At 31.8% G+C, this 13598-nt stretch overlaps 1 protein-coding gene across 1 annotated transcript; it reads left to right on the plus strand.

The window, feature by feature from the left end:
• The first annotated feature begins 3705 nt into the window (after nt 1–3705).
• LOC139489814 (sialate:O-sulfotransferase 2-like) lies at nt 3706–12943 on the plus strand. The gene is made up of 5 exons (XM_071276660.1): nt 3706–3777; nt 6063–6212; nt 10061–10185; nt 11098–11236; nt 12819–12943. The coding sequence occupies exons 2-5, from the start codon at nt 6074–6076 to the stop codon at nt 12827–12829; spliced, it is 414 nt and encodes a 137-aa protein (XP_071132761.1). The 5' UTR covers nt 3706–3777; nt 6063–6073; the 3' UTR covers nt 12830–12943.
• The last annotated feature ends 655 nt before the right edge of the window (nt 12944–13598 follow it).

Here is a 13598-nt window from a genome sequence, read left to right on the forward strand (position 1 = left end):
ATGTTAGCAACTTCACAACAGAACTACAAATTTATTTTCATGACCAAAACAAACAAAAAAGTACAAACCTAAAGGCAATAAAATGCTTTGCCATGCACAGCCTGATACGACCACAGATGTATATTGAGCATATAAATAACACAATTTGTTTTGTCATTTGAAATCAAACATATTTTAATTTTGGATCCTTTAAACTTTAATATGGACTAATTTGAAAACAGGTAGCAGTTAGACCCACATATTTCTATTCAGCAGAAGTCTCTAACTACATAACTCCTTAATTTCATATGATAGTAAGTCCTCCAAAAATATTGAAAATGTGTACATTTAATTTTTTTCTAGCTTCTCTCATGTGAAAGCAGTACCTTTTTGGTCACTATTAATGTGTTGCGTCTAAATAAGAATTGTATCACTTTATAGTGATTGAACAGGTTAAACAAATACTTCTCAAGAAATCAAAAAAAGAAGACAACTTGAAACAGCACAGCCATGCCAGTATATGTATGTATAAAACTCAGATCAGAATAGCATGGACAATATGTTAGTTTTATGTCCTTGTAAATTTATTGTGAGGAAAGTTATCAATAATTCTGCAGATAATGCAATTTATTCAAGTGTTTTGTACATTGCTGTTAAAATTTTCACACAATTATTGAAACATTCAAACAAGCTAAACTGATTTTTTTACTGAAAGTTTCAAACATTGACAAATGTTTTATTTACCAAATAACTCATGTGTTTCTGTGAGAGAAAAAAAATCATGTGCAATTTTTGGAATTAAAGGGAAAGAAGATCCTTTTCTCGCTCTGGTGCATGTCAATTGTGAATATATACTTACGGTTACCAAATATATTTTCTTTATCATGATACTCACATCAACATTATCAAGAAGTACATGTACATCATAGGAAAAATGCACAGACTACAGATAAAATGTTTAAAACACCCTATTTTGAGTGCATCTCCTGCCAAATCTGTACTGGATGAGTATAATTGATATAAATATGATATAATATGAAAGAAAAACCCAAAATAAAAAAATAAAAATACCCCCAATAATGTACTATAACCCCAAAATCAATTCTTATCTTCCTTTTGAGTTTTGTATATGAACCTCCTGGTAAAATTTCATGGAAATCCATTTACTTAACTCAAGTTATTGTATAAACCAAATGTGTTTTTTTTAACATGCTTGTATTTCCCATTTCCATTCTCAATTTTTTTTTGCTGTCATATAAGAACTTGAAAAGTAAGCTACATTATGTACATGTAACAAAAAAAAATGTATGCAAGAAATGACATAAAACCGACTCTGAATTTAATAATACATGATATTGATGTAGAACTCACAAACTGAAGATGATCAGAAATACATTTTTTTTTTATTCGAGTCAGATATTTTTTTACCGAAGCCCTTCAGCGCTATCATTTAAAATTATTTAGTCAAAATTTAACACTAGTATTAAGGTTTATCATAACAAATTGGCAAATTCAGTCTTATTATCACCTAAAAAATGCTGTGTACAGACTGACATGTGCGGTTTGGGAAGTTTTTATGTTTTTAGATATATAAAAGTTAAATTTATTTAGCATATCTGAAAGATAAAATCTTTTTTGGCAAAGATCTGGATTCAAAATTATTTTTTTGTCCTATGCTTTTTTATTCATCAATTTGGGAATCAAAATATTTTTTTCAAATAAAATAGCATTTTCCATCTGAACTTATAATTTTATTTAATACATAAACAAAACGTTATTGTAGCCTTGGACATTCGTTCTGAACATGAATGAAATATTTGCCACTGAACGTTAAACAACCAACAACCAATCAATATCTAGGACATTATAAAGCTGGCATTTAAGGTAGCGCCTTCTTCATATTAAGTGTTATATATTAACACATTGAATTCTTTGTAGTTGATCTTTGTAACTACAATCATTTTTTAAAACGGTGTAAAACAAAGGCAACAGTAGTATGCCGCTCAGTTTAATGTGCTTTGAACTTTTGATATTCCATTTGATTGGGGACTTTCCTTTTTGGATTTCCTCGGAGATTAGTATTTTTGTGAATTTAATTCATACCACTGTTCGAAAGACAAAAATCGATTGAGAAAAAGCAAATCCGGATTACAAACTAAAACTGAGATAAACACATCAACTATAAAAGGAAAACAACGAAACAACAGAAACACTGAAGTGCAACAAAAAACAAAAGCGACAATTCAACAATATTTAAAAATTCGAAAACACCAAGCGTAACCCCGTTATTTACCCTTGTGTCTAGCTCATGTCCTTAACCTCTTCAACAGAAAGCTAATGCATTAAACCAGGTTTAATCCACGATTTTCTTTGAACCAAGTCAGGAATATCACGTTTGTTTTTCATTCGTTTGTCTTTTGTACCTTTAATATCCCGACACTAAGTTATTGTTCTATAATGAAGCCATTGTGTTATTGTTCTATTATAATACTGAAAATACTTTGACCAACAAAATTATTTTATATCTTTTTCTGTGTGACGTAACATTCTCACGTCAAACAAGCGACTATCAACAGAGTTGATATGAATCTTGCAATGCAGTCACGTTTCTGTGTTGATTTTAAATACATATACAAGTAAGCAATGCGTGTGGTTGCTTAATTCTATATAACCCTTTTTGTGCTTATTTGTTTAAATATTTGTGTTTTTTTTTCTGATTGGGATTGTGACACAGTGGTGATTGCTATATTCCTATTTTGACAGTTTTACCTCTTATGTCTGTTGTAAAAATGATGGAATTTGATGCGACTGTCATACAAATGAAAGGTTTTGCGCTATAAAACCAGGTTCAATCCACCGATTTCTACATTTAGAAGTGCCTATACCAAGTCAGGAATATGACAGTTGTTGTCCATTCGTTTGATGTATTTTATCATTTGATTTGCAATTGGATTAAAGACTTTCCGTTTTTTATTTACCCTTGGGTTTGATATTGTTGTAATTTTATTTTCTGATATGTTCAAGCTTTTGAATTTTTTTTAACATTTTATGAAAGACTTTCCGATATGAATTTTCCGTGAAGTGCGGTATTTTTGTTATTTTACTTGTAATGCAGTATAACATGTTATTTTATTTATAGGACAGCAAGCCTACTACAAAAAAACCCACATTAATGTACATTCCTCAACAATAAACAAGTATGAATTCAAGGGGTTTATCTCTATCGAGTGTGTACGCTTATACTTTTACATAACAGAGAAACTATCCATGGTTTGCTGGTTATAATTTCATGCAATGTGATTATACACGAGTTAGATAGATAAACACGTGAATATATCACTGTTCAGAAATGAGAAATTGATGTTATCAAGTTACAAATACTGTTATACAAATAAAACAATTAAAACTTTTAAATAAAATTAAAAAAATGTATAGCACTGATGACACTTTGAACTTTGAATACAAAATGCGCGACTGGTGTTAATTTGATATAATCCATTCTGGTATAAATGATAATTATCATTTCTAAACCTGTTTAATTGAAATCATTATAATTTTTTGTTGATGTTAAATCAAAAACATAAAAACAAGAATTTTTAGTGTATGATTAATACATCATTAATAAGCTACTCTAAATATCAATTTGAATTATTCATTCAAAATACCGTTAGCGATGTAAATGTATACATTTCATCATTAATCTTCTTTGAGCGAGGTCAGGTCAAACTTTAAATGACTGTATATAAGCAATAGAAAGCCATGAAAACAGAAACAGGAAAATAAACACCAGTTAACACAGTAAGTAGATCTTTTATATATGTTTAAATACATTTCTAAATATATTTGGCAATTTCGAAACGAGAAGAACTGTACAAATGTAAGAATGGAAAGTCTAAAAAGTAATGTGCACATTATTTATGTAAAGACATTTTTTCCAAAAGACTGTCCAGTCTTACGGACGTTCGATTCTATGTTTAACACTTTCACGTTCCGCCAAATTGGACGTAAACTTATGGAAAGACACTATCAAAGTTCAATCGCATATAGCATTCGCACTGAGGCTTACATAAAGGTCGTTTTAGGTCCATTTGAGAGATAAATGATAAAATATTTCAAAAAATATAATATATCAGAAATGTTGTCTTTTGAAGTCACGTGTTATCTGTCCAAAAGTCACGTGACTTGCGAAAAAAAAGTAAAAAAATACAAAAGTCTTCCGAAAAAGGTCGTGTGGAGACTTTTATAAGGGCTAATAGGATAAAGTTTAAGTGTCAAAGCAATGTCCTAAGTCTGATAGACACAGGAAAGTTACCATTATGGTATAGTTGGAGGAAATACGTGCTATATGCCCCCCAAACGTGGATGCCCGCAACATGCACAATAACGGTTTTCAGCCGTTTTTTCGTCAAAATCTTATACTTGACACTTTCCAAAATCTTATACTTGACACTTTCCTGTGTCTATCAGACTTGAACATTGCTTTGACACTTAAACTTTATCCTATTAGCCCTTATAAAAGTCTCCACACGACCTTGACACAAATTTAGCTTAAATTATGTTTTTCCAAGCAGCACATGGAATTTTGACTTTGAAAGTAAAGATTCAATGAATTACCAATAATTACTTTGGTGTTTTGGGCCTATGAGGTTTTAGTTTAAGGGGGGGGGGGGGGTGCAATTAGGACACACATTTTTTAAAAACATACAAACATTGTTTTTAAGTTGACTTTTGTATGTATTCATGACCCTCTTTTTGAAATTGAAAGTAAAGTTAAGTTAAGTTTCATTTAAATAGGAAATTATTTTTTCACCTCCGGCTTTGAGGTTCGAACATGCAATCTTCCTGCTATGGGCTAGTGCAGCTTCCCACTGGACCACGGGAATTCCAGTTTAATACTTTGAAATTTTAATACTTAACTCTTTCATAAAGCAACGAAGTGACAGTAAACAAATAATCAGCCTGTTTACTGTTTTCGTTTAGAAATTAAGTCTCGATATAACATAGAATTGTTGTAAAACCCATTATTTTGAGCAAATATAGGATGATATCATACTTTAGTCTGCCATTTTTTTTCTAGACGTTTACCGGTTTCTTTATTTGAACAAAAGTGTTTTCGACATTTCCATAACCAGGCACATCAGAAACAATGTTCTGTTACATCTATTTCAACTTCGAAAAAAAAAATTCATGACTTTTTGTCTTTTTTGTCTTTTTTTCAATTAATTTGGAAAGAAATGACCACAAATTGAGAGTGCATTTCAAGTAAATGATTGCGTTGGTACACTTTCAATAACTTTTTTCACTTGAGTACAAGTTTTAATCATACTTTGAATAGTTTCCCTCAAAAATACACGGCGAAGTTAATAAAAAAAGTCATATTGCCCCTAAAATCAACAGTTTATTTTCCCATACTCGACGGAAATATTAAGTTCAAATCAAAAACAAAAACACGTTTTTTACAGGAGAAAACGTTGTCCGTTAGGGGCGATTTGATACCAAACCGTACTCGGAAGAAGTTTTAGGCACCACTAATCACACAGCTGTGATATAGGGGATTGATTTGAGCCATCAACCACTTCTATACGTCAACAAATGTCAAAGATTCAATACTTTGCGCAAGTTAGTTACCCAAAAATATAGCCCATCGGTACCAGAGTACCGATGGGAACAGGAAGGGGTTAAAAATGAATAGCTTTTCGTAAAACTAGTATATATACTAGAATTGGGATTAATTAAAAAAGCAAAAAAAAAGCCAAATATCTATAGAGGTCAATGTCCTTGTTAACGATATATTAGCTATTGCAATTTTGGCGGGAACATGTTCTGTTAACTTTTCATAGCTTGATCATTGACAGTTAAAATTATCGAAAACTATTAAAAAATAATAAGATTTAACGAGACTTTTACAAATGGCTTAAAATAATACATGCATTGTCAATTAAACCCATGAGAAAAGAAAAATATTTGTACAACGACAGATAACCTAAAATACGTTCAAATTGTATTATCGTAGTGCTTGTGCGTAATTAGAAAAATTGCAGCAAAATATCAAAGTTTTGTTAATAATTTATAATATTTTTCAGCTTATCACATTATGTTTAGATCTACAAGTTTACACGTGTATCTCCTTGTCATACTTGTATGCTATCACTCCTCCAATGCTGCCCGGTGCACAAGTCGTACAACATGTAAATATGTTGATGAACAAATTGCAAAACTGAAAGGCAATCTAGGTGAGTAACACATTTGTTCAAATGTTGGGAATGCTTGTAAAATTTTAAAAGGTTTTGCACAATACAGCTTAGGTGGCAACATGCTAGATTTAAATTTATAAAAACTAGAACACACCCGCGAAATCGCGGGCATTCAGAGCGTATTTGAAAGGATGTAAAGTGTTGTAGGAAGGATTTAGTAAAAGATTTAATGACTTAAGAATTTCAGGAAAAGTATCAAAAGTCATAGTTACTTGGGGACAGGAAAATGGTTTTTTTAACCCTCCTCCTTTTTTTTCCAAAATTGCCATTTTTTTTTCTATTAATTTTATTATGAACATACATTTAGTGTACATGTATTATGAGATTCCAGTCAGGAGCCTGTAATTCAGTGGTTCAGTGATATTTGTTTTTCGCTCTTTTTTTGTACATAAATGATCATAAATAAGGCTGTTAGTTTTCTCATTTGAATTGTTTTACATTGTCATTTCGGGGCCTTTTACATCAGACTATGCAGTATCGGCTTTTTCTTATTGTTGAAGGCCGTAAGGTGACCTTTAAATGTTAATTTCGGTGTCATTTTGGTCTCTTGTGGAGAGCTGTCTCATTGGCATTCATACCACATCTTCTTTTTTTTAAAAACATTTAGTGACTTGAGAATTTCAGAAAAAGTATCAAAAGTCATAGGTAATTTGGGACAGGATAATTGTTTTCTAGCATGCCCCTCCTTTATCCACAAAAATATCCTTTTTTGTTTTGGTGTGTTCTCTATTAATTTTAGCGCGTATCTGTATATTATGAACATTCATTAAAGGGGGGTCGTGGCAGAGGCGGATTTAGGGGACCCGCCCCCCCCCTTTTCTGGAATATAATTGGTTGTTTATATAGGGAATCACTGAAGCATGACCGGAGCGGGCCTCTCTTTTGCAGTCAACGGGCCCCTGCGTATGAAAATTTCTGGATCCGCCAATGCGGAGGGGCCCTGATCCCAATATCCCGGGCTGAAAAACATGAAATCCCGAGGTTCTGAATTCATTATACATATTAAATATCTCGACATCCCGAAATTCGAAAAAAGAAATTCCGGATCCCGAAATTGTCAATCCTGAAATTTCGAACTTAAAAACACCCGTTCCAGACGTCCCGAAATTGTATTTTCTTTTTACAGTCAATTTTCAGTATAATAATTGATCCAGCGGTCATTGATATATTATTCAGACCCTCTCTATTAAATAAAACACGTGACTGCCGTGGATAGTAAACTTGAAAATGATATCAGACAGAAAATACACTTTGTATTTGTTTCAAAGTAAAAAGTAAAAAGACTTAAATTTCGTCCAATGAAGGATATAAGACAGAAAATACACTGTATTCGTAGCATTTAATTAATGTATGTTCAAAGTATACAGAAAAACGCAAACTGGAAGTCTAATCTGACTTAAAATTTCGCCCAATGACGGAAACATATCCGGACGTCTTTTTTCTCGTTTTTCACCCAAAATAACTCAATCTGAATAATCATATGAACGGATGACAAATGCGATTATGCAACGTACCCATAGGACACAGAGGCATCATGATTAATTTATTGTGGAAAGAAGAGAAGCGACACCCAAAATGAGGTCTTCTCGTTTAATAGTATAGATGGCCATATTACAGCTTCTCTAGAAAAGGATGCAAAGCAAACAGTTGATGAACTAGCCTAAAACGTTTGCAAGACAATAACAATCAAAACCCAGGAGTAAACAAAAACTCACAAAACCAACGGACATTAACATCAACAGTTATAAATAAAAAATTTAGAAACAACACGAACTCCACTATAATCCGGGGGTGAAATCATAACAACAGTTAGGTAGTATGTTACAGTCTGAGCGCTTATGAAACACATCAACAAATGACAACTTCGAATAGTCAGTTTTAAACGTTCCCAAAGGAAGGTAAATTCATAAAAGTGGCTATGACAAATGATATTCATAAATTGTTGATTTTTTGTCTGTTATGTCCTGGTGGTCCTTTCCGATGACGGAGCAATACAAGTATATTTAATGTAATCAATAAATAATTGATGTATTGGATATGTTAATCAATATATTATTATCAATCAGGATATGTTGGTTGCTTTGTTGATAAGTTCATAGTGTATATTATTATCCTTTAGCTTATATTTGTTGTTTTGTTGATGAAGCTCATAGTATATAGATATAGGAAGATGTGGTGTGAGTGCCAATGAGACAACTCTCCATCCAAATAACAATTTAAAAAGTAAACCATTATAGGTTAAAGTACGGCCTTCAACACGGAGCCTTGGCTCACACCGAACAACACGCTATAAAGGGCCCCAAAATTACTAGTGAAAAACCATTCAAACGGGAAAACCAACGGTCTAATCTATATAAACAAAACGAGAAACGAGAAACAGGTATATATTACATAAACAAACGACAACTACTGTACATCAGATTCCTGACTTAGGACAGGTGCAAACCTTTGCAGCGGGATTAAACGTTTTAATGGATACAAACCTTCTCCTTTTTTCTGAAACAATAGCATAACATCACAACATAGAAAAACATACGAGAAAATATCAATTGGCAGACTTAACTCAATCAAAAAACGTATGATAACACAATGAACGAATAAATTTGATCTGCGATATCTGAATACAAATGCACAGTTAATTAAATATTAGAGACAAACATTCATGACCAAAACGCTAACAAACAAATTCAAACACAGGACATCACTGAGAAATATTTAACCAATCAATGTTCACTTTAGAAAAAAAACGTTTTTTATAATCTTGAAGTTTATACAAATATTGTAAGAATAAGAGTAAAATTGAAGATATTACAAATAATCAAAGCTGGTGTACAGACAAGATCCAAATAAATAAAAAATAACAAAAAAGCATTATAAACAGTATTAACAGGTCGAATTAACAAGAAAATACGATTTGAGAGTACTTGCAGTTACTGACAGCTAGTTAAAAGCCAAAACCAATTAGTAGTAAAAAATCATGCATCAGAGACTAAAATCGACTAAAACACATCACAGGGATTTAGTATTTTAACGTCATTAATAGTCAAAGAAGACATGACTTGTGCAATGCCAAGAATAAATGTATCGACAGGTAGTAGTATAGTGAAGAGCGACTTCTATAGAAATAAAAGTTAACGTGTCTGTGTCTCTATACATCTCGCCTCATGTTGGTTGTTTTGTTCATGAGTTCATAAATTATATTCTTGTCCTTAAGGATATGTTTGTTGTTTTGTTGATGATAGGATCAGCTCATGGTGTAAATTCTTATCCTTTAGGATATGTTTGTTGTTTTGTTGATGATAGGATCAGCTCATGGTGTATATTTTTAAATCTTTAGGATATGTTGGTTGTTTTGTTGATGAAGCTCATAGTGTAAATTCTTATCCTTAAGGATATGTTTGTTGTTTTGTTGATGAAGCTCATGATTTATATTTTTATCCTTCAGGATATGTTTGTTGTTTTATTGATGAAGCTTATAGTGTATATTCTTATCCTTAAGAATATGTTTGTTGTTTTGTTGATGTAGCTCATGATTTATATTTTTATCCTTCAGGATATGTTTGTTTTTTTGTTGATGAAGCTTATAGTGTATATTCTTATCCTTTATGATATGTTTGTTGTTTCGTTGATGATTGGAAATTAACTCATCATAGATACCATAACTAAATTTAGTATATACGCCAGACGCGCGTTTCGTCTGCAAAAGACTCATCACTGACGCTCGAATCCAAAAAAGTTTACAAAACCAAAGAAAGTTCGAAGTTGGAGAGCATTGAGGACCAAAATTCTTAAAGGAAACGCTCAAAGTGTATATTCTTTTCTTTTAGGATACGTTGGTTGTTTTGTTGATGATAGAAACAGACTCTTCGATACCAAAAAACCTAACAGCAATAATATGACTCTTAAAAGATGTCGGGAGCAATGCCGTGGTTTCATATATGCAGGACTACAGGTTAGTTATGTCGGGAGAAATGTTACAGCTATATGTATGTATGACTACAGATTAGCAATGTCGGGAGATAGGTTGTAGTTATATATATGTAAGACTAACGGTTATGTATGTCGGGAGAAATGTTGCAGCTATATATATATATATGTAGGACTAAATGTAAGTAACGTCGGGAGAATAATCACAACTTCATATATGTAGGTTTTCAGTTAAGTAATGTCGGAAGCAATGTCGCTAGGTCAGTAACGGAATAGACCACAATAAGGAAAACTATACTTGTAGACAATTTAATTTCAATTAATTTTCATGAGATAAAAAACTTTTGTGAATCTGGTATTATTGATGCATTACTTTAGGGGATTTTGTTAGAGTAATATCATATCGATTAAAAATGACAACAGTTAGTTCTTATAAGGATAATACAATTTGTTTACTAACAACTATTGGACTGAGGACAACAATAAAGATAAACGTCTTAAATAGAAAAAAAGAATGTGCCAAAGTGGAAACGCCCAGCCTAATATATCCATACTTTTAATGTTTTTCGGTGTTATAAATTTTCTCATCAGTTTAATCATGTTATTTTACAAATATATATTCAGATATATGAATTGTTAACTAAACACAACGTTTGAAAATATTAGAATACATGTATATTCATCCATAGATTCACATATTTGTTGCCATTTATCCTCTTTTGCAACTGCACATATTTAGGAATGTTCTGATGTGTTCAATGTGTTTGAGAGGTGAGCGATAGAATTATTGTATCTATGAGTATGAACAGGTTATTTTTCATAGTGCGTAAAGTGTCACAAAACGTTGATAATTTAATGATATAACATTAATTTTAATGGTTTGTAATTCAAAGTGTAATTGAATTATTTTCATAATCTGCTCTAAATTATTTCAAAGGCTACTAGAGAATGTTTCTGTGGCAACCAACTGAATGTCAACAGGTATCCACCTAAACAAGAATCGGAATGCAATCGTGCATGTCCCGGAGAAAGTACCAGAAAGTGTGGAGGACATTGGAGGATGTCTATCTATACAGGTAAAGACCCTTTTCTATTTACATGTACTGAATTTGTTTTGTTTTCAACTTTATGTGTTAAAAATAGAAAAAAAACTGGATGTATCATTATTTGATTATGGACTTTTGTTGACGCACAATTTTAAATTATGAAAAAAAAGCATAAAAGAGTCGACAGACCATTAACGAAAAGACAAATCCCATTCGAAAAAAAGGCAAAAGTATTATACAGCTGTTCGAAAGTCATAAATCAATTGAGAGAATAAAACTCTGGGTTTCAAACTAACATTGAGGGAAACACATGAACTTTAAGAGGAAAAAACGGAACAACAGAAACACTGAAGTGCAACAAAAAACCAAACGACATTGCAACACTCGACGAAACTATAGGGTTAACAACTGCTAAGTTCCTGACTTGGTAAAATACATTTATGAGTTAGCAATGCACGTTGTTGTGTAATATGATATATGCTTTTTGTGCTTCTTTTTTGAATATTTGTTTGTTTTTTGTTTTAATTGAGATTGTGACTCAGTGATGACTGCTGTACCACTTTTTTGAAATTTATTGCTACTGGCATAATATATAAATATATATAAAGGAAGATGTGGTATGATTGCCAATGAGACAACTATCCACAAAAGACCAACATGACACAAACATTAACAACTATAGGTCACCGTACGGCCTTCAACAATGACGTATGTTTTGTTCACGCATCTTTTTAATATAACAGAATGTAATACGAATGTCAAACAAGTGAGAGGTTCAACGCTATAAAACCAATATCAATACATTCTACGTTTGAAAATGATTGTACCAAGTCTGGAATATGACGGTTGCTGTCCATTTGTTTGATGTGTTTTATCATTTAATTTGACTATCTGATTAGGGACTTTCCGTTTTGAATTTTTGTCGGAGATCAGTATTTTTGTGATTTTTTATTTTCACTGATACTTTAAGTGGTAGTTTAAAGGGGCACTAGCTACGAGATATATAAAACAAAATAAAGTACGATTTGTTTGGTTCAATCAATAATGAAAGTGAAATAGTGAAATAATAATTCGCTTTTAGCAGCCAAAATTTTGTCAAATTAAGCGAAGAAACATTGATAAATAGTCCACCTCATTAAATGCGTATTCATATGAACTTCGATTTAACTCCTTGCTAGAGATTGACAGCGGATACCTTGTACGTGTACTGTTTTTTTTTCTAAAGAAAAAGAATGTCAACAATGAAAGTGAAACTACATAGAATCATTTGATCACTGATTCATTCTTATATGGTTAAAAACAATGAGAAACATATATTTGTAATCTATAAAATAAACTCAAACAGACCTAAAAAAAAATTCCAATTGCACGTGTTGGTTTTGGGCTTTTTATATCTTTATTCATGTTTACATCGCTTATATGGTAATTTGAGGTCAAATCGATAGTTAATTAGATGGCGTCTGGACTAAAATACACACGAAACGAACCTACATATTATGAACCCCATGCTCTGTAAACTGTTTATTTTAGACTTTTTTGACAGCTAGTGTCCCTTTAAGTATCAAGTTAAGGTACTATTTTATGTATAATATCTTGCTATTTTTAATTTCAGTGAATGTCTAATTTTACAGAAACCAAAGGAAACATCCTGCAGTTCAAGATCTGTTTACAGACTGTGCTGCACATGTTCAAATTCTTTGTAAATACAATACTGATTAAAACAAGACATCATTCAAAGTTGATTTTACTTTTTGATTTGTTAGATATGAAACATAAGATGTGGTAACAACTATAGGTCGTCGTACGGCCTTCAACAATGAACAAAGACCATACCGCATAGTCAGCTTTAAAAGGCCCAGATAAGACAATGTAAAGACAATTTAAACGAGAACACTAACGGCCTCATTTATATAAAACAAAATGAACGAAAAACAAATATGTAACACATAAACAAACGACAACCACTGAATTACAGGCTCCTCACTTGGGACAGACACATACATAAATAATGTGACGGGGTTAAACATGTTAGCGGGATCCCAGCCCCCAATCCCGGGACAGTGGTATAACAGTACAACATAAGAACGATCTATAAAAATCAGTTTCACTCATCAGGTCAAAAATACAAGTGGATGATTTTGTTTCAAAGTAGTGAGTTCGAAAGACCATAGTTTGCCTCGATTATTAAGAATGATGTTAACAGATAGGAAAAAAAGTTTACGTTGAAGAAAAGACATATAAGAAAATTAAATAGAACTATCTTGATAAAATTTTTCTTTTCTGTCCAAAATTTGCCAAAAATAAAAAAAATTACGAAAATTATCAGAGTAATCATGATTTTAACCAGATTTAGGCATAACGAACATTCTGAGTTTTAAATGGAAATGAACTG

This window comes from Mytilus edulis, chromosome 9 (assembly GCF_963676685.1).
Source record: "Mytilus edulis chromosome 9, xbMytEdul2.2, whole genome shotgun sequence".
In the NCBI taxonomy this organism is placed as follows: Eukaryota; Metazoa; Mollusca; class Bivalvia; order Mytilida; family Mytilidae; genus Mytilus; species Mytilus edulis.